General features: G+C 41.7%; 1 protein-coding gene across 1 annotated transcript in view; it reads left to right on the top strand.

Moving 5' to 3' along the window:
* The first annotated feature begins 3360 nt into the window (after positions 1-3360).
* DCX (doublecortin) overlaps positions 3361-22598 on the top strand; it is a 111590-nt gene continuing 92352 nt past the window's right edge. Inside the window, exons 1-2 of the mRNA XM_028482750.2 lie at positions 3361-3741; positions 12197-12537. Coding sequence (XP_028338551.1) covers positions 3378-3741; positions 12197-12537 — 705 coding nt within the window. The 5' untranslated portion in view covers positions 3361-3377. The remainder of the gene's footprint in view (positions 3742-12196; positions 12538-22598) is intronic.

The following is a 22598-nucleotide window of genomic DNA, read 5'->3' as shown; positions in this document are numbered from 1 at the left end:
CCAAATCCTTCATGTTTAAGTTTTATCATCCCATCCATTCTTATATCTTCACCAGAAATAAAATGATTTTGAGTTCTGATGCAAAATCAATTGCTGTGTATTTACAGAATGCTTACTATGTGAAAGAAAAAAAAAGTTAAGACATTGGCTTTGCTGGGCAAGGAAGTTGCAGCCATTGATTGGAATTTCCATATTTCTCTACTTCTATTCCTTGATATTTTTCTGCCCTTGACTTGAATAACCCTGAGTTTTCAAGAGGTGGCCACAATGTAAGGCAGAAACAAATGGAAGAAAACAAGGCAGACACATGCTGTCCCCTGAGGTACTTATTTAGAAAAGAGGAGAGCAGCAGGAAACTGTTGGGAGGACTTGACTGGGCAGGTTGCACACTTGACGCTAAACACCCCACTAACATAGATAGCTCAGGCTTTGCTGAGCTACCACCTTCCAGAGAAGAAAAATCATATATTTAATCCCATTTTAAGGCAGCTTACAGTAAAATACGTGCATAGCAAGAGCTTAACTATAAATCATCTAGCATTATCTCTAAAAAGTAGGGTTAATTATATTAGGAATCAGACATAAGATAATTCCTGAGCATGCTATTAGCTCTGAGCTTCCTGGAAGCCAAGCAAAAATGGAACCATGATAGTTCAATACTGCTACATATTAATGCATGTAGCCTCAGTTGTGAATATGGTAGCCCACCCTCACCTTACTCTTCTTTTGTCTTATAATTTGGCCTGATTTCTTGAATTCAATATGCATGCTTCCTTGCCCTTCATAACATATTTGATATAAAGAAGCCAGTTAGTAACAAATAGGCAGTTTGAGGAAACAGCTATTAATATTTATCTTGTAGCCATCACACTCCACACAGAAAAGTCTCTGGGTTCGATTTGAAGTCTCAAATTCTCAAAGGTGAACGCTGCAGATCCCATTAACAAAATTATTACACCAAGCTAAAAGGTCTTTGGGATCCATCTTCAACTTCTTCCTCCATGAAATTCTGGAATGACTTTCCCTTGTCTTGTCCCTTTCCTACTGCTTCTTAGTCTACTCCACTAACCTCATTTCCAAACAACCAGTTGTTGGATGCATGAACTAAAATGCCGTAAAGAATTTGCATATTTGATTGTTTTCTCTCAAGGTTAAATGAAGAGAGCTACAATTTCTAAGAAGCCTGGTTTGACTGTGAGTCTGGCTCCCAGGCAGATTAGGCCAAGGTTTTGGCCAAGTGAAATTGCCAGTTCCCTAAAAGAAAAGACTAGCACATTGCTCATTAGAGCATTCTGAGCTTGCCTGTGCAATCTTTTTGCTACCCTGCAATTTCCTGTTGGTTATAAATGAAACCTTTCTAGCTGTTAATGCAGCCGGTGAGTTGAAAAAAAAAAAAGCATGTAATTAATCAAAGGAGGTTGGGGGAGATTCACTAAGCCTGAGTTATAGGGAAGAAGCTGGACAAGGCACTAGGACCTAGAAGGCATCTATCCACCCTGGCAGGAATTTCTTGCTTGGAGCTCAGACAACAAAGGCATAGAGAGATTGGTTTTCTTTCTCTCAGCATCTCCACCCAACCAGCAGAAAACCGGTGAGTGGGGCTTTCCAGTGATTTTCAGGGAGAATGTAACAGATGTCAAACGGGAAAAGCACAAGGCAAAGCTCTCTCTCTCTCCCTCTCTAGGTGTGTCCTCTCTCTCTCTTTCCCTCTTATCTCCCTCCTCTTTTTTTTTTTTTTTTTTTTTGGCCTTATTCTATCAGATTTTTTCCTAAGCCTACCTGGGATTTTCCTTTAGAAAAGTGAGTTTGATGTTCCTTTGTTTTCAGTGTGATGTTGATTTTAGAATAATAGCACCCCAGAATCTAAAGCAAAGCCAAGCGTTGCTGGCACGCCTGGGGAAATGCTTGCTACTTGTCTTGAGGAGGTGGGGTCTCTTACACTGCAGGTTGTCTGACAGAGACAATGCTGAGCTCAGCACAGGTCATGGTGACATTGGGAGAATAGAGGGAGCGAGCCTGGCAAACCTGCTAGGCACCAGTCTTCCTTTATCTCCTGTCTTCCTGGTCCCTTGCAAATATCTCAATGTGGCAGTGTGTAGCAGCTGAGCCCTGCTTGCTTTGTGAGTCCTTTTATCTCCATCTGTGCGATGCATGTTAATAGTTTGGTTCCTAGGCTGTCACTACCTTTGCTAGCGTTTGGGGCTTCCGTTGTATTTGGTTTCATACTGTGATTTTCGTTCTTTCTTTCTTTCTCTTTCTTCCTTCCTTCCTTCCTTTCAGCAGAAAGGGGGAAAGCAAATCTGACAGATGACCATCTTTTGCCTCAGCTAACATACCTGGGCAATAGACAAATTCGGGGTGAATTGCCTGCTGTGAGGGCAAAATGCCCCTTCATTCAGGGTAGAAGCCCAGAACAATGAAAGGTGTGCTTGCTTCTAAAGGTCCCATATGCTGTTAAAGGATTCATTTGGGAATCTTTCAACAATTAAATGATTCCATTAAGAGGTGGGGCTGCATCATTGGTGGGGGTGGGTAGAGCACATAGAGGAAGCGGGGGCGGATACCAGGAGTACAGCAGAACTAATAACTCGTTAAATAACTGATTTTTCTAATCCTTTTTTTTTTTCAGCTTATTTCTTATGAATCTTGGATAGCTGCACCAGCTTGGTGGGGAAGGGGTTTGATGAATAGCACAAAGACTCTGGCTATTCCCTAGAGGCTGTCCCTTTAAAGGAGAATCCCAGTTTATTCTGGGGGGAGGGGATGCAGACATTAGAGTAGGAAAAAAGGGTTTGGGATAAAATTAAAACACTCCCCTTCATAGTCATTTTACTAAGATGCAAAGATTGCTTCCTGAGCTAGAGATGCTAACCTTGGCTAGGTCCTTCTGTTCCCTTCAAGGGGGATTTTGTCAGGCTATGGATTCATTTACAAGCGTTAGTCATGTGGGCATGTGTGAGGAAACAGATGCCAGTTTTAATGTATTTAGCCCGAAGTTACAATTTGATAGGAGCCAGTGTCAGGAAGTCCCAGGATTTTAAGCTATTTCAAAATCCCTCCCTCTCCTGTGTTTGGAACAGTGCCAGAAGTGCCTCCCTCCCCATCTCTCACCCCAATGCCCACAGCCAGCAGCACCCCTCCAGCCCCTCCTTCTTTTCTATTAAAATCAGTATTCCTGCAGGTCAGGGGCAAGTAGCAGATGGGTCACGGGCTTTTTTCAACCAGTTCTTTTCACAAGCAGCAGATTGCAGATCTGGATCCGGCTAATATTTGAATTCTTTCTTTTTTTTTTTTTTTCCTCCTCACCCCTTTTTCTTTGCTTCTTTTCATCCCCACCCTTTTCTCCAACACTCAGGTCTCTGAGGTTCCACCAAAATATGGAACTTGATTTTGGACATTTTGATGAAAGAGATAAGACATCCAGGAACATGAGAGGCTCGCGGATGAATGGGCTGCCTAGCCCCACTCACAGCGCCCATTGTAGCTTCTACCGAACCCGAACCTTGCAGGCACTGAGCAACGAGAAGAAAGCCAAGAAGGTACGTTTCTACCGCAATGGGGACCGCTACTTCAAGGGGATTGTGTACGCTGTGTCCTCTGACCGTTTTCGCAGCTTCGACGCCTTGCTGGCTGACCTGACACGATCTCTGTCTGACAACATCAACCTGCCTCAGGGAGTGCGTTACATTTACACCATTGATGGATCCAGGAAAATCGGAAGCATGGATGAACTGGAAGAAGGTAATTCAAGGAGTGGGTGGTGGCCCTTAGTGGGAGGTGGCATCGTTAGTTATGGGTACATTTCTTGGATTTTATTAAAAGAAATTGGGAAATGTGTTTGTAAAAACACAAAGTTGCTGCTTAGACTTCTAATTCTATAGGCATTGACAGAATCATCAGCCATTACCCTTCATGGTCTTCAGTTTGGGCTGGCACAATTCTGAATTGTGTCATTTACTCTAGAATGTGTTCATAGTTAACTCTAAATAGCACTATTGAGGCAGACCATAAAATCATTAGGGGTATAAAATGAGGAAAGAAGATTGGTTGGGTTAACAGAGAGAAAATATTATATGCTAATATCCTTTGAACTGCTGAGAGACTCTTTGTGAATTGCAACTCATGGAAATATGCACCCTAAAAGCTGGAGTTCCTGGACATATTCACAAAGGATTATACTTTTAGGTAAGTGGTCACTGCTCAGCTGTTGCTTCTAAAAAGCCCACTTCAGGGTGTGTCCCCAAGGCTGAGGTCATTGAGAGAAATACCAAAAAAAGCTGTAGGTATGTCTGGTATTTTAATAAAGACTATCCCTATTAGAATAGGAACTGACTCACTGTGCCTAAATCTGTTTAAATCCTTTTCAGATTTTGGTTTTGCAATCGAATTTTATGACAAGATTGCTGAGAATCCCGACAACCTGTGTACCCAACTCAAAAATAGGGAAGATCCCAGCTCTTACCAAAACTTGCCCAGCCATGAAGTCTTTTTTTTGTGATCATTTAGAAAAACAGATCTTGGAACATGGTCTTAATATTTTACTTTATCAAATCAAGTATTTTGAGGATGCCTCCCTACCCCACCTTGTAATGGGTGTAATATATGTGATCAGTTTAGCCTGACAGTACTTTAAAGGACAGTACTCGGGAGTGGTGATAATGAAAATGTTCCCCCCAAAACCTCTTCCCACTCACCAGCCCTCCCTCCTCATTCTTTCCATTCCCTCAAGCAAAGATGAGTTTAGAACAGGCAGATCTCTCTGAAACAGCCGGCAAGGAAGGAGAAACAGCACATTAAAGGACTTGGTATGGATGGGAGTGCCCCGCCTCTGCTTCTCTGCTTCTAGGTTTCTTGTGTTCCTAGACAAAGGAGCATGAGGGCTTCCCTTGTTACAAGACCACATTCTCGCAAGTAGCTGCTGTTTCTCAAGTCAGGTTGAGTGATTTGGGGCTAGTTACTTATAAGACAGTGTCCACATGGCTACTGGATCTGGGTCTCGGGGTTCAAGTCTGAGGTTTTTCTCCAAGCTGACCTTGAGAAACAATGCTGAGGAGGCTTAGATTATTTGATCAGGTGCTGGATGGCCAGGTAGAGGTTAATCCTAGGCTTCTTCTGAACATTGAAGGATTGCCCTTCCTAGCAAATATCTTAAAATAAAGGAGAGTCAGGGCAAACTTGAAGGACTTGAAGCTAGGCTGAGGGAGCTGTCCAACAGCGTAATCGATAGGGTGTGTGTCTTTTGTCACTGTAAAATCCACATCTCAGTCAAACTGGAGGGGTTTCTCTGTAATAATTTTCATAAACAAAGCACCCTGAATCACCCAGTATGTCTTCATTTCCACTAGCTGTGATCTTTTAAAGACCAAGATATATGCTCGGGCAGAATTCTGAATCAAGTGACATTGTATTTGGAGCAAGGATTAGAATGTTCTTGTGTCTGATGTAAGAGTGGAATCATGCACAGATTGCCCACTCCCCCAAATCCATTTTTTAACATGTCTTGCTCAAGGACTAGCCCTTGATATTGATTTTCCTCCCTGGATTTCTGTGTGTGTGTGTGTGTGTGTGTATTGGGGTGTGTGTTGTGATAATCTTAGCTCAATATAGGTAATAAATGCAATTTGGAAGACTGCAGCTTTCTTTTCTCTTGATCCTTTTGGGTCCTGTTAGACTGGACTCCTCTCATCTACCACTCCCGGGTGCAATAGTAGTACTTCCTGGTGAATTTCTGGACTATGCAGAATGTAAATAAGGCTCAGTTGCATTTATCCACAAGTCACATACAACCACAAACTGCAGTGGCCCTCAGTGCCCTTTCAGTCCTGAGTATGGCCCATTCAGTCAAGGAAATTCTGGGGTATCTCTGGGACAGCATTGAGAAATGTGACCAAAATCCCACTACCACAGAGCCAGATGGGAAAAGGTACAGTTATGAAGAGGATAAAGAAAAAGGGTCTTTTTCTCTCCTCTTTTTTGTCCTTTGCAACTGTAGGAATGGAGGACAGAAGTCCTTTACTTTTTTCACCTTTGAGAGAGGTTAAAAGAAAGATTTTAAAATAGTAATTCATACATGTTGCTTCCCAAGAGACTTCAAATTGAAAGAGTTTGGAAAGATCCCTGGGTGAAGAGTCAGAGGCATTGGGTTCTCATCTTAGAGGCAGAAGATTATAATAGGAAAAGAAATCTTTGGAATCCGATTTGGTTCAAATCCCAGTTCTGCTACCTGCTAGCTTGTGTGAACTCGGGGGAAACCATTTAGACTCCCTGAGCCTCAGTTGTTCATCTGTGAAGTGGGAATAACTACTTTGAGAATTAAATAAAACAATGGATACGAAGTGTTTAGTATTCTGCCTGGCACATGATAGCATTCAATAAAGGGTGGCTGGTACTATTTGAGTCATCCTAGTTTATAGCTGGTTAAGCTACATGACTATAAGTTTGTCCTTATCATCACTGTGACTAATGTTCTCTCTTTTTAAAACAACGTAAAAAAACGAACTTTATTAAGGTATAACTTGCATACTGTAAAATTCACAAACAAGTGTACAGTTCAATGACTTTTAGAAAATTTACAAGTGGTGAGACCATCACCATAATCGAATTGTATACCACTTCCATCACCCCAAAAAGAAACCCTATACCAATTAGCTGTCACTGCCCATTTCCCGTATTCTCTCCAGCTCTAGGTGACCACTTATCTACCTTATGTCTCTACAGATTTGCCTATTCTGGACATTTTATGTAAATTGAATCATACACTATGTGGTCTTTTGTGACTGGCTTCTTTCACTTAGAAAATGTTTCCAAGGTTTGTCCATGCTATACCATGTATCAACACTTCATTCCTTTTTTTTTTGAGGAATAATATTTCATTGTATGTATAGACCACATTTTGTATATCTATTGTAATATTCTTATCTGTAAGATGAGACTAGTAATACCTGCCTTCTTTATCTATTAGAGTGATTGTGAGGATAAAATTAGATGATAAATATGGAAACACATTGACAAGGTAAAACTACAGCTACAAGGGACTATTATTGTTCATGATGTAAAAAAAATAATAGTAGTAAGAAAAATGGTACAGATGAACCTATTTGCAGGGCAGGAATAGAGACATAGACGTAGAGAACGGACATGTGGACACAGGGGGCGGGGAAGGGGAGGGTGGGACAAACTGGGAGATTAGGAATGACATATATACACTACCATGCGTAAAATAGATAGCTAGTGGGAACCTGCTATAAAGCACAGGAAGCTCAGCTGGGTGCTCTGTGACGACCTAGATGTGTGGGATGGGGGTGGGGTGGGAAGGAGGTCCAAGAGGGAGGGGATATATGTATACATATAGCTGATTCACTTCATTGTACAGCAGAAACTAACACAACATTGTAAAGCAATTATACTCCAATAAAAAAAAAATGATGATGCTAGTGAAGGGTTGGAGTAGCCAGTGGCTCCCAAACCTGGCTGCCTTTCGGAATCCTTCAGGGCTTTAGAAAAATATCAATTCCTGGGCCACACCCCGGATTTGTTGACTCAGAATTTTCAGGGCTAGTGCTCCAGAGTCTGTTTTCACAGATTTCCCCAGGTGAGTCTTATGAGCACTTAAAGTTGGGAAGTACTAGATTAAGTGATCTTGATGGTTCCCTTCAGCTGCGTACAATGGTGGGAATTCCTAGGAATACATAAACCTTTGTTTTTGTTTTTTGATTTGTAGATCTTAAAGGAATAATGGAGCATAGAACATACTATGTTTCCAAATTGCCCCATTATTAAGTATTTAGCCTAAAATAAAATGAAATAGAAAGCAATTGGTTAATAATCTCTCTGGCCTTGTGGCACTCCTTTGTCTAATGCCTCTAGTCTACTGTCTGCTGCTAGATACTGAAAGTATTAAGGGGACCATTTTGGACCAAAGTCAGGTTATTGATATCAGCTTTCCCACAGCTCCTTGGGTACATGAACAGTCTTCGTGAAGCCAGCCAGAACGTGGCCATATACGTATTAGCTATATTCCCAGTGGGTCAGTGAATGAAATCCACCAGTGACTTTTCGTTTTGTCTTGTTTAATCTTTCATTGGAGAATTATTCTTCCTTCATGTACTGTCTAATTCCTTCCTCACTTCCTTGTATGTAAGTACCCAGATCAATCTTAGGGGTGTCCTTTTGAGCATTATTATGCAGACCACGGGACAGAATATTTACGATTGTGACAGTCTTGTTGGAAGATCTGTATGGTGACACCAGCTATGATCCACTTTCTTTGCCATAGCTCATTTGTTTGAATGAGATGGAACCACTTTCTCACTAATTTATCCTCTAACTACGAAAGCAAGCACACTGCCAAAGAGGAGGATTTTAAGATACCTGGGAGAGTGATACATCACTAATAGATCTGATAATACAATAAACCACCATTTAATATTTTCCTTCTTGAGGGAGAAAGCCCAGGAAAAGAGGAGAAAGCCCAGGCAGAAGTGCTTTTGCACTGAGCAACTATAAACATGTTTAATGTTTTTGAAAATGGAGCTCTCCTGAAAGTGAAGGGAGGTAGACATTAGATCATCTTGAGCCCATAGCTTGTTCCCTTCCTGCCCTTTCAGCTGTGCTTCCATGACTTCATTTCCTTACCCCCTCACCCTGAAGCAGATTGTCGATTCCAGCAAATTGTCGGCTTGCTTGGCTCTGAAGCCAGCTTTCCTTCTAGGCTTCTAATGAGTGGGAAATGGCCCCTGGAAGCTGTGGCAGGATGGGAACCCAGCTGTGTAAAGGTACAACACACCTCGCCCAGCTCCAAGTGCCAGGCAGCTGGACGTGCAGGAAAGCACCGAGCTCTGGCAGCACACGTTGCAGACACTTGCAAAATCAGAACCAGGAAGCTTTGGTCGAGAGAAGCAGCACATTTGATGTCTTTCCAGTAGTACAAGGGGAGAGTCCTCAGTGGTGGGCACCTATTTCTTTTCTTTAACATGTAATTGCCATAACAACTTTATCTCTTAGAGCCTGTTTGAGATGGAAAAGAGAAGAAAATTCCTTCTTACAGACCTTAAGAGCTGGAAGGGCCTTAGATGTCACCTAGCGCAATAGCTTCAATTTGTAGGCAGAAAAGCTGAGACTCAGAGATTAAATGATTTGCCTGATGTCATACAGCTTGTAAATGCCTGGCTGGGATTTAAATCCAGGTCTATCTGACTCCCCCTCAACCACCACAAACATCCTGCCCTCTGGTAGGAGATACAGATAACGGGGGAGGCATGTGTGGGAGCAGGGGGCATATGGAAAATCTCTGTACCTTCCCCTTAATTTTGCTGTGAACCTAGAGCTGCTCTAAAAAAAGATGGTCTTAAAAGATATTCTGCCCTCAGTGTGAACCAGCAGAGGCAGCAAGTGGCTTTGCTAGGTGTTATCCATGAAGCTACCACATTTGGCCTTTGATGCAACCGGAGGCCTCCTTTCAACCAGCAGGAAATATGATCTTTGAAGCCTGGGTCCCGGGCAGTGCTCATGTTATATAATGATTATAGCTCAGTTCCAAGATGGTTGCCCTTGCTGCTGCTTGCTTTTATTTCCTTCAGCTTCTACTCTTCCTCTTTTCATCTCCTTTCTCTCCACCCTTTTTTCCTCCTTTCCCTCTTGGCTCTTTTTCTTGTTCTGTCTCTATTCCTTCAGATTAGGGCCTTAATAATAATGAGAGCTGGCATTTATCAAGTGCTCACTATGTAGCAGACTCTGGGCTCAGCCCTGCATATCATGCATCACCTGCTCTGAGCCTCAGAACAACCTGAAGAGGTAGGTATTGTTATCATCATCCCCACTTTGCAGACAAATAACTGAAGCCAAAAGGGAGGTTAGTTTGCCCAAGGGCACACAACTAGGAAATATTGGGGAACCCCACTGTGACTGACATCACATCAGCTGCTCTTTTTCCATTACTTCATATTGGGGTCAAAAGGAAAGAGAGTGGAGAGACTAAAATGTACTGTTGGAAAGTGTTCAACATAGATTTGGCTGCTAGCTGGGCCTTCTGAAAAGTTCTTGGGCGCCATATGATACTATAGCTGTCTGCCATCATGTTCATTTTCATGGGGGGTGGTTAATCATACTCAATAGTTCAGAGGCTTAAGAGGTTTAAGACATGGGAGCAAAAAAAGTCCAGAGTCCTAATAGGGCTGCGCAGCTGACTCTCCAGAGGAGATGTGGATGAGAGAAATCATAAATATATAGCCTCATACATTTGCACACCACCAGTTGTCTGACAGAGTTTCCAAGTACATGACAAATTACGGAAAACATCTGACTCAAAGCGAGTGACCTCTTGGAAGGTGCCCGTGCATCTGGTAGCGTCCCATTTCTAGGGTGTGGGGAATACTGGCTGTGAATATGTGGGGGAATTGAAAGGGTCTCTTCATCCTTTAAGTCAAAAATTAAAGACCACATCCTCTAATCACTTGTGTAGGATTGGGTTAGCCAGTGACAGCCAGAGAAATTAGGGTTTCATTTGGCTGCGGTCTTTGACCGCCCCATCCTGGCTGTGCGTGCATGCACCAGGTGCAGGAGTGAGGGCCTGTGCTCATCTACAAACCATGCCTTGGTCCCCTTGTCAAGACAGAACACTAGCAGCATCTGGGACTCAGAGCAGTGTTGGAAGCCACTTTGCATACGTCACAAGCCACTTACCTTCCCGCTCCTCACACACACACACATATAAGTGTCCTCAAAGGTGCCCTACAGAATCTCACTGAATCTTCTCTGAGCACTAACTGAGAAATTTATCAATTAACACGACTTAAAAGCTTTGGTGCTACAGCAAAGCAATCAATATGTGCACAGGGAGTGAATCATCAGCCAGGCGTTTGTGAATGTCTGCTCGGTTCTCCTGCTGAGACCAAAGGAAGAAGAGCCATCAGATTATAATTGTGTTTAATGCTTTCTTTGCACGGGCTCGGGGTGATTGATTGACTTAGCGTTATTACGGATGAGTTAAGCCTGATTAAATCACACTGGTTTTCTGCATCCCAACCTCTGGATGAACTTCTGTATACCTTGAGGCTAATGTGTTTCACTCAAAAAATGCAACCTTTTCCAACAGTCTCTGCCCCAGGCTGAGCCTCTCTCTCTTCCTCTTTTCTCCAGCTTCTAGTCCCAGGTGCCTAATCCCCTCCTCTTGCCTCTGGCCCCTGCATTTCTTCCGCTGTACTAGTCATTTCCTCTAGCCCATGGTAAATGTGAAAATTACACTGGATCCCTCCAATCCATAAATCAGGCTGTATGGTGTATTCTCACATCTCCACCTCATTACTTGTGGCAGCCAAGGGTGAGCACTGGTGAAGACGGCCCTGAATACACCGAGCTAGTGTGTGGCATTCAGGAAGATGGAAAGATGAGGGGTGGGTGGTGGAAACAGGGGAGGGCATTTCTCAAGCAAGAGCTAGACTTGTAGACACAGGGAATAGAGTGTGTGTGTGTGTGTGTGTGTGTGTGTGTGTGTGTGTGTGTCTACAGGTTGTTATTTAGATAGTTTCTCCACCTGGGTATGGGGGTAAAAGACACAATGATACACACATACATACATTCACCACACACACACATTTCACATTTTAGTATTCTACTGCTTTGCCATATACTCTGTACAAAGTACAATTTGGCTTCTTGGCAAGTTTGCAATGTAAGCCCAATACACAAGGTTAGTTTGGTCACTTTGACTTGGAATAAAAATGTATTGATTTTGAAAGTTCTCTTCAGTTCATAATATAACAAATAGGGCTGTGTGTCCAGAAATAGGACAGGAACATTAAGAAATAGAGACATGTTAAAAACGCTCTAGTAATGCCCCTAGACATTAACACACATCCTAGGAGTTAATGTAAACATTTCAATTCAAATGAAATCATATCAAGCTTGAGAACCCCACTTGTTAGATTATACTTAGGTATGTTCATTATCTTTGGGACCCTTAGCTTTACAGGATTTTTTCAACTAAGTATGCCATTATGATGAAGAATATTTTGCTGATTGCTTGCTCTTGAATTTGAATGAGCCAAGTTGTTAGAGGGCCTAATTAGGAATTGCGCATGAAGTTTGTTATTATCACCATTTTTCCAGAAGTCCTACTTCAAGGTCAGTGTGTATTAATTTGGTTAGAGTAGTCCATATACCTGCTGTTAAACTAATCACCACTTATTTCTTCCCTTAGGGGAAAGCTATGTTTGCTCCTCAGACAACTTCTTTAAAAAGGTGGAGTACACCAAGAATGTCAATCCCAACTGGTCTGTCAATGTGAAGACATCTGCTAATATGAAAGCCCCTCAGTCCCTGGCTAGCAGCAACAGTGCCCAGGCCAGAGAAAACAAGGACTTTGTGCGCCCCAAGCTGGTGACCATCATCCGCAGTGGGGTGAAGCCTCGGAAGGCTGTGCGTGTGCTTCTGAACAAGAAGACAGCCCACTCTTTTGAGCAAGTCCTCACTGATATCACTGAAGCCATCAAACTAGAGACCGGGGTTGTCAAAAAACTCTACACTCTGGATGGAAAACAGGTAGGTGCTTTTTCCCCAGATTATACCTCTTCTCATTTGTTCTAAATCCTTGGCTGACCATCTTATACCTCGGACATCATTTCTGGTTGGGAGACTCTTCCCCCACCTCTCATCATCCTTACCTGATATATTATGTCTCATTTGGGAGAAAGGTCTTTTCAGCAGACAAAGCAATGGACCAGGAATGTGAGGCTTTGAAATTCAATCTGTTTCTGACTTACCAGGTAGAATGGTCACTTATTAGCTTCCTTATCTGCTAAGAAAAGATGTGTTGGAGCCTAGGTCCTACAAACTTCTTGGAATATGAATTTAGCTAGTGCATGATGCAACCTGGATTGTTCAATGTATGTGAATAGAAATGAGATTTGCCTACTCATTTCTTCTTAGATACTCTTACATGGGTATTCAGCATCCATTCTGATGGAAAGAGGTGGAAGTGACCCTCATATTCAATGAAAGGAGAATATGAAGGGAAGCAATGAGGTTTCTGGTTTGTTGTCTTTGCCTCACACTAGACCACATTTTTTCTCTCTCCCTTTGCCATGTGACATAGCTGTCTTAATCTGGTTCCACTGATGGTTTGTGTGGAAAGGGACTATTTCAGGATCCTAAAATTAGCCCAAGAAAGATGGTGCCATCTGTTTCTCTCCAAATCAGGTTCTTCATGTCATTGGTTATGCTACTAAAGTGCCACCTATATTAATATCTGGGAAAGAATGCAGCCAGGCGTCTCCATCAGACAGATGCACCATTCTCTCGAGCACAGGAAGCTGTAAATATATGACAAAAAATGTTCCAGGGGAATTGGAACAGTGGCTGGTTTCTTTGGCTGTAAAGAGAATCCTGGTCCCTCATCAGACAAGACAAGTGTGGATTATTATCAGTCCATACTTTCTACCTCTTAAAAAATACCTTTGGTGTTTGAACAACTATATAGATTCTTAAAAAAAAAAAGTAGATTCACCATGTCAGGATGATGAGTGTTCAGATGCAGAACTGTGCCTCCTCCCATAATTTCTGATATAGACTGTGTGCTACAAGATTTTAAGTTTCTGGGAAAACGCGAACTCATATACATGGTAATTTGGATAAATGGGTGGCTTCTATCCGTTCGCCACCATTTTGTGATCTGAGAGAAACCTGGAGGTATTGGTTGTATGTGATCTGTGTTTGTTGTATCACAGCAATGGGTTTATCTGCGATGGGAAAAGTTCTAACTCCTAAGCGTCTAAGAGTATCTCTTTTTTGAGGACCAAGTGTGTGATGAACAGGAGCTGTCCAGGAACAGGATTAATCATCATAAACCTCACCTCGGAGAAGTAGGGTCTAGGAATTTTATGATCAGTGGATCTTAGAGTTGAGGGTGACCTTAACTCTAGAAGCCATGACATTTAATCTCCCTCCTATGGCAAGGATATACTCTACAATCATTTCAATTTCATAAAACAGCCTATTTCACTGTTGAACAGCTGTGATTTTTAGAAAGATTTTTCTAACATTAGGCATAACTCTGCTTCCCTGTACCTTCAGCCTCTTTTGTTTTGTTTTGTTTTGTTTTTTTGCGGTACGCGGGCCTCTCCCTGTTGTGGCCTCTCCCGTTGCGGAGTACAGGCTCCGGACGCGCAGGCTCCGCGGCCATGGCTTACGGGTGCAGCCGCTCCGCGGCATGTGGGATCTTCCCGGACGGGGGCACGAACCCGTGTCCCCTGCATCGGCAGGCGGACTCTCAACCACTGTGCCACCAGGGAAGCCCCCTTCAGCCTCTTGAAGAAGTACAGGACAAATACAAATCAAGGACGTAAGACTGGGATTTAGAAGATGTAGTTTCTAATCTGGATATTGCCACTTACTCTGTGACGTTGGGCTAACCACGTAACTGTCCTGAGGCTCACACTTCTCCTCTGTACAAAGGGGCTAATCACACCTGCCCTACCCATGCTCACAGGATTCTCATGAAGATCAAATGAAATCATGGATATGAAAGCACTCTGTAAATCAAAACACGCAATGTAAATATGGATGCATACAATTCATCATTGAGATAAAATATGTAAATTGGCAGGCAGTTTACATATATATTAATAAATGTTAGCACTCTTCCCCCTACTTTACCTTCATCATTCTTACCACAAATTTCCAGCATTTTGTGGAATGTACCATACCTCAGCATTCTGTGATTGTTCCTAATAATAAATAAAAGGACACCTCTGCCTCTTAGGTAAACAAGCTCCTGTCCAGTGATGGGTGGATTTTCATCCTACAGCAAGCTTTCCAACTCCTTTCAAGCGTTGGTTCCCATTTCTTTGGGGAACACGTTAGGAAATGCCAGAGTATGATATGGTGTGTGTACAGACACGTCAGGGAGGAGTGCGCAAGGTAGCAGGCATCAGTGCCTCTGCACGTACTGTTCCTTCTCTTTAAAATGTCTCCCCCCTGCCTACCCTGACTCCTGGGGGTCATCTTTTAAGCCCTACTTCAAATATCATGTTATTTCTGAAAACTTCTCTGTCTACACCATGCAAAGTTAAAGTAATCTTAACCTTTTTTTTTTTTAATGCTTAGCCTCCTGATTCATGGTGGATGCTCTATAAATGTTTGTTGACATAAGGAGATTCTCACATGGCCCAGGTAGCTGTTCTGAGATGTTCTGAGAAGCCCTCTGTTTTCAATGTCCCAGACACTATCCTTAGGTCTATCAGAAGACATAGGGGGGCTTCCAAAGGAGTGCATATTCCACCCGGGCAGCTCCGATCTATTACTCACTTGGAAGTCACTGAGAGCAGACTTTTAAAGCAGTTTTTCCCAAAGTGTATTCTGAGAACTGTCCCCATCTCCCCACCCCCAGGAGTTCTTCATAAAAGGGTTTTGTGGTCAAATAAAGTTGTGAAATGCTGCAAATTATATGCCTTTCTTAGAGATTCACATTGCTCATTGGCACATTAAATGTTCTGAGAAGTCCTGCAGAAAGGAAGCCCATTTAATTTAGACCCGGGATTTCCCAATCTTATTTAACCACAAACATATGGAATACACAGATACACGCACACATACACACATGCTCTAGGAGCACGCTAGGAAATGCTGTTTACAGAATATGCTGAATGATTAGGAGCTAACTGTTTCTAACCTCACTGGTATGCATGGGGTAACCCACAAATCAAACATTGTTGTGTGGTTACAGCAAGGACATTAAATAACAAAATTTGGGGGTGCAAGGACAAAACCTACTAATTACAAAATAGGTGCTGAGTATACTGAAATTTGGTGCCAAATTCAAAATGTTGGAGCCCAGCCCATCTCCCAGTTCTAGTGATGACAGCCCTAATGTTAACACCTGTCAGTCACTTTGATTACTGGTGGGTATTCTTACTACTTGGGAATACGATCTTCCTCTGTGCAGGCTGCAGGCACATGTGTTGCAATGGCTCGGACTTGCTTGGATGAGATTCCATGCCTGTCTTTGGCTAAATGTGGCACCAGGCAGAAAGGACAAAGTATGGTCAAGGCTATTTGTTATGGAACGTTTTTATCATGAAGTCAAGGCCATCACTTGGTTTCAGTCTTGCTCTAACTGGATCCCAAACAGACCAAATCATGTAGTTTTCTCCCCCATTGTTTAAATAATGATCAGTTAAAACAGCCCAGTTGATTATACCAGATTTATTGTTGCTTCTGTTCTCATGTGTACCATTTGACTGATTGGCTTATGCTGATTGATAAGAAATCTGTGGACGTGGCTCTCTTCTCTTTCTGTTTTTATTTTGTTTGGATGTGCTTTTGGAGCCTTTGATCTTTTCAGGGCTTATGTTTTGCCCATATAGAAGACCAGTTTCCTCAGAGATATTTGTGGTCTGTGTAGGCAGGGAAGCTAACCATCACTAGTAGGACGAGGTCCCAATTTATTCCTCACCTCAATAAGAAATTGCTAATGGAATAAGGAGTAGTTAGTAGGGCTCTGGCTACTCCCACGGGCTGTAATGGATTTCTAGGAGGTCAGGGAAAACACGATGAAGAGTTGGATGATGATGCATATTAGTTCACTCTCAGGTGAAGTTGTTCTTTTGATTCCTTGGCAGCTGGAGTGATTGAAGTGTGTTGACAAAATTATCCAACTATTAATTTCTATAATCAAGTCACATATGGACCTTTATGCTTAAACATCATGGACACCTAGAAACTGGAACCCAAATTTCTGGTTCACTTGGTAGTAGTGGCTTAGTAGATACATGGTCTAGCCTTAAATTCATTTCTGTAAAGCACAGGGCATGGTGCTTCTGTTTGTTAGAGATGGAGAGCTTTAATAACAGACTTTTGGCTTTTTGACGTCTTACACAGGGCTACAGCTGGTCCTCACACCATCCATTTTCATGCATACTTATTGGCATCTCTATTCTCAGTTTTGTCCATTTTCAGGTTCTGTGCAAAGATTCACTGTTGCCTCAAGATCCCTGCCTAAGGGATAAGTATGGCCTTTAGGATTTGTGTTAGCTTTGTTAGGCCAGTTTTCAATTGGATGAATTTATTTTGTGTTTGTGTGTGTGTGTGTGTGCGCGTTTCTGGCTATATCTTTCTAGTACTAACTACGTGAACCAGGGATTTTAGGTCTCAGAATAACAGAAAAGAGGTTTAAGCTGATTCCAACATTACCCATAGCCTTGGAAGCTAGAACAGGAGTTTTAAGAAATGTTTTGAACCATAAGATGGTAGAATAGGAAAATGAGAGCGTGAAGGATGTTTGAACTGCTGCTAAGTATTCCAGGAAAGACTTGCCCCTTCAATCTTGCTATACTAAATAACTGGGTGCTGGAAGCACAAAGTTAATTGCAGGAAACACAGGAAGACAAGTTGGAGTTAACCTTGGAAATGTTGAGTGCATTTCCCAAGGTGGATGTGACTTTATTTTGCTTGTGTAGCCGGTATTTCTCCATGCCCCCCACCTCTGCCCCCTTCAGCCGCATCTGGTCTTACTTATACTCCCTGGCCTCCAGGTCTCCCAGAGCCAACCGCTCTCTCCTCCTAGTGCTGTGTCCTGTTAGTCAACCTTGGGCTCAATAGAAAAGGCCACGTGGACATAAATTATGCCCCAAAAGGGAGGTCATTTATCATTGACCTTCGCTTGAGAAAACCAAGGCTGGAAAGGTAATGTTTGCATTACCAAAAGTTCCCCCTCCTCAACCCTCCACAGATTTGATTCCTGGAGACAGGATTTGAGAGGGCTGGCTTGAACATGAAGTAGAAAAGAGCAAAGAAGGGAAGCCAGGCTGGGCTCTTTGAAAGGAGGTAGTTTGCAAACTACCTTGCTATATGTAATATAGACTTCAAGATGTCTCACACTGAGGTTGGTTTTATGCTTTAAAAGAAGGCTTAAGGGAATTTGCTGGTGGTGCACCACGTGGTGCACCACGCTTTCACTGCGGTGGCCTGGGTTTGATCCCTGGTCGGGGAATTAAGATCCTGCAAGCCACACAGCACGGCCAAAAAAAAAAAAAAAAAAAAGGAAGTGGCCAAACATCGAATACGCTGTTGTTCTTCTGGAAAGAAATGACCAAGTGTAGTCTGATGATTGGTTATTTCTTCAGTAATTTATCATCTTAGAGTTTTATTCTTGATGAGGTGCTCTTGGCTCTGAGCAGTGAGTGAGCCGGGGCTTGGTCCTTTCAATCAAAAGCTTTGCCACAGTATTCCAGTCTCCCACACTGACTAGTCTATCAATATCCAACATTAGCATATGGAAAGAGCCCTAAACTGTGATTCAAAGACCTGAGTTCTAGTCTTCACTGTGTTCTCCACTAGCTATGTGTAATGGGGGCCAATCACATCTCTTCTCTGGACCTCAGTTTTTGAGATAAGTACATGACCTATAAGAGTACTTCTGGCTCCATGTTAACATGTAACACTGTATTCGTCTTACAGTGTTGCTTCTGTTTAGATATTTTTCACTAAGTTGCTACTCTTCTCAATGCCCTCCACCTCTCTATGCTCCTAGGATCTCCAACCTGATAATAGTAATCACCTTGGTGGATATGTTGTTTTCTAGGATGGTCCCTAAAGATATTTGCATAGTTCTTATATTCAGATCTTTCCTGACAACCTGTGATGACATGACCAAAGAATATTTTCAAACTTGTAATTTTGATTTGACCTCCTTTTCTTTCCAATGTGGATGATATGAGAAGCAGAGGGTGGAGGAATCACAAAACAAAGCAAGATGAAAGCCAGCCTGCTAACTGTCAAGCATTTGACAGTGCCATTATTAAGGTGTCTTCAACATAGTGGTGCTATTTTCAGTGCTGAAAAGAATTATTGACAATGGGAGAGGTTTAGCATCAGAGCTATTTCTTGAGTAAACTGAGGAGGATCATTGAGTGGGGACTGATCCAGGGATGCAGGCTGTTCCATTAGCAACCATTGAAGTAACTGGCCTCTTGTTCTTAGTTCTTTACTTTCATCTTTCTCATTATGGCCATTCCCTCAAAGTGGAAGAAAATGCGTTGTCTCCAAATATAGTTTTAAAAATAGCTTCATTGAGATATAACCTCCATACAATACAATTCACCCATTTTGTGTACAATCCAATGGCTTTTAGTATGTTCACAGAGTTGTGTATCCATCACCAGGATCAATTTTAGAAAATTTTCATCACCACGAAAAGAAACTCTACACCCTTTAGACATCATGCTCCAATCCCCCAGTCCCCCCATTGCTAGGCAATCACTTATCTACTTTCTGTCTCTACAGATTTGCTCATTCTGGAATTTTAATGAATGAAATCATGCCGTATGTGAACTATTGTGGCTGACTTCTTTACTTAGCATGTTTTCAAGGTTCATCATGTTGTAGCATAGCACTACTTCATTCCTCTTTATGGCTGAATAATATTATTACATTGTATGGATATACCACAGTTATTTATTTATTCATAATTTGATGGACATTGGGTTGTTTCAACCTTTTGGCTATTATGAATAAAGCTGCTATGAACATTCATGTTCAGATTTTTTTTTTTTTTTTTTTTTTGCGGTACGCGGGCCTCTCACTGCTGCGGCCATGGCTCACGGGCCCAGCCGCTCCGCGGCACGTGGGATCTTCCCGGACCGGGGCACGAACCCGTCTCCCCTGCATCGGCAGGCGGACTCTCAACCACTGTGCCACCAGGGAAGCCCCATGTTCAGATTTTTATGTGGACATATGTCTTCATTTATCTTGGGTAAATACCTAAGAATAGTATTGCTGGGTTACATAGTATGTATATATTTAAATTTTAACAAACTGCCAGACTATTTTCTAAAATGGCTGCACCATTTTACATCCCTACTAGCAATGTATGAGGATTCCAGTTTCTTCACATCTTGCCAACACTTGTTATTGTCTGTCTTTTTATCAGAGTCATTCTAGTGGGTATAAAATGGTATCTCATTGTGGTTTTTTTTAATTTGCATGTCTCTAATAACTAATGATATCAAATGTATTTTCACATGCTTATTGGATATTTGTGTATCTTCTTTGTTAAACTGTCTATTTAGATCTTTGCCATTTAAAAAATTGAATTGTCTTTTTATTATTGAGTTATAAGAGTTCTTTATATATTCTGGATACAAGTCTTTCATCACATACGTAATTTGCAAATATTTTCTCCCAGTCTGTAGTATGTATTTCCATCTTTTTAATGACTGTGTTAATTTTTCAGGAGCAAATTTTTTTCACTTTGGTGAAATCCAATTTATTAATTTTTGTGTATGGTATGAGGTAAGGGTCAAGGTTTTGCTTTTCTTCCTTCCTTCCTTTCTCTTTCTTTCTTTCTTCCTTCCTTCCCTCTCTCCCCCCTCCCTTTCACCTTCCCTCCCTCCCTCCTTCCTTCCTTCCTTTTTTTTGCAAATGTATATCTGATTTTTCCAGCACCATTTGTTGAAAAGATAAGACAGGTTTTTAAAAATTTGAATTTAATCTGAGAGTTAGAAATAGCAGTGGCCCATATATCCAGCGAGTACCTTGGCATCAAAAGTTAGCAGCCAAATTCTCTGAAGTTTTCTAGAACTTCCAAGAACTGTGGATGTGAACTAATGGCACAGAAGTTTCTCCTATATAGGTGCTCTGGAACAGTGACTCAATCCAAAGCTACAAGAGTGAGGTTGGCTAAGCCTCACTAAGTAGGAAAAAACTAGAGGGCTCAAGACAAGTTAAAAGTTCCTTGGCGGTGCCCCCCTTGCTCTAGACTCCTGATGTTCTCACCCTCGACCCATCCAGACTTGCTTGTTTCCATGTCCTATCCCTTCAGGGTAGTGTTAAGCAGGATTGGGGCAGAGGAGTAAGGAGATGCCAAGAATTTCTTGGATTACTTTTTTTTGGTAAAAGCTTAATTGAGATATAATTCACATACCAAATACTTCACCCATTCAAAGTGTAAAATTCAATGGTTTTTTTAGTGTATTCATAGATATGTGCAGCCATTGCCATAGTCAATTTTTAAACATTTCATCATCTCAAAAAGAAATCCTATACCTTTTAGCTACCACTCTCCTACCCCCTATTTCCCCTAGCCCTAAGCAACCACTAACCTACTTTCTGTATCAATAGATTTGCCTTTTCTGGGCATTTTATGCAGATGAATCGCACAATGTATAGTCTTTTGTGACTGGTTTCTTTCACTTAGCGTAATGTTTCAAGGCTCATCCATGTTGTAGCATGTATTTGGATTTCATTCCTTTTTATGGATGAATAACATTCCATTATATGGATATACCATGTTTTATTTATCCATTCATTGGTTGATGGACATTTGAGTTGTTTCCATCTTTTGACTATTATTACTAATGCTGCTAAGAACGTATGTGTAAGTTTTTGTGTGGACATATTTTTTTAACATCTTTGTTGGAGTATAATTGCTTTACAACGGTGTGTTAGCTTCTGCTTTATAACAAAGTGAATCAGCTATACATATACATATATCCCCATATCTGGACATATATTTTTATTCTCTTGAGTATACACCTAGTAATAGAATTCTTGGGTGCTGGGGTTTCTCCTGTTGCCTAACTACCAAATTCATGTTTCGAAAGCACGTACCCAAAAAGAATGCTCCAAACAAGCAAATTCACACTCTTTTATATGTGTAGAGATTTGGCCCAGAGTTCTTGCCTAAACAATATACTGGAAGGAAACATGAAGGTCCCTTTAACACTTTTTCTTAAAGCTAGAGCAAATACAAAGAAACCATTTCCCTCTTTTTTTTATCTTAGTCCCACCCTGGCCTTTCTAACTCTCCAGAGTCAAACATTCTTTCTAAACAGAAGGAACTTCTAATACAAAGAGTCACAGGCTCCTCCCAAACTACCAAACTTCTATTTTTTTTAACATCTTTATTGGAGTATAATTGCTTTACAATGGTGTGTTAGTTTCTGCCGTATAACAAAGTGAATCAGCTATACATAAACATATATCCCCATATCTCTTCCCTCTTGCATCTCCCTCCCACTCTCCCTATCCCACCCCTCTAGGTGGACACAAAGCACTGAGCTGATCTCCCTGTGCCATGGGGCTGCTTCCCACTAGCTATCTGTTTTACATTTGGTGGTGTATATATGTCCATGCCGCTCTCTCACTTCGTCCCAGCTTACCCTTACCCTTACGCTGTCCTCATGTCCATTCTGTATGTCTACATCTTTCTTTCTGTCCTGCCCCTAGGTTCTTCAGAACCAGTATTTTTCTTTTAGATTCCATATATATGTGTTAGCATATGGTATTTGTTTTTCTCCTTCTGACTTACTTCACTCTGTATGACAGTCTCTAGGTCCATCCACCTCACGACAATTAACTCAATTTCATTTCTTTTTATGGCTGAGTAACATTCCATTGTATGTATGTGCCACATCTTCTTTATCCATTCATCTGTCGATGGACACTTAAGTTGCTTCCATGTCCTAGCTATTGTAAATAGTGCTGCTATGAACATTTTGGCACATGAGTCTTTTAGAATTATGGTTTTCTCAGGGTGTATGCCCAGTATTGGGATTGCTGGGTCATAAGGTAGTTCTATTTTTAGTTTTTTAAGGAGCCTCCATACT

This window comes from Physeter macrocephalus, chromosome 21 (assembly GCF_002837175.3).
Source record: "Physeter macrocephalus isolate SW-GA chromosome 21, ASM283717v5, whole genome shotgun sequence".
Classification (NCBI taxonomy): domain Eukaryota; kingdom Metazoa; phylum Chordata; class Mammalia; order Artiodactyla; family Physeteridae; genus Physeter; species Physeter macrocephalus.
Note: the sequence above shows the minus strand (reverse complement) of the source record. Positions and strands in the feature narration are given on the sequence as shown.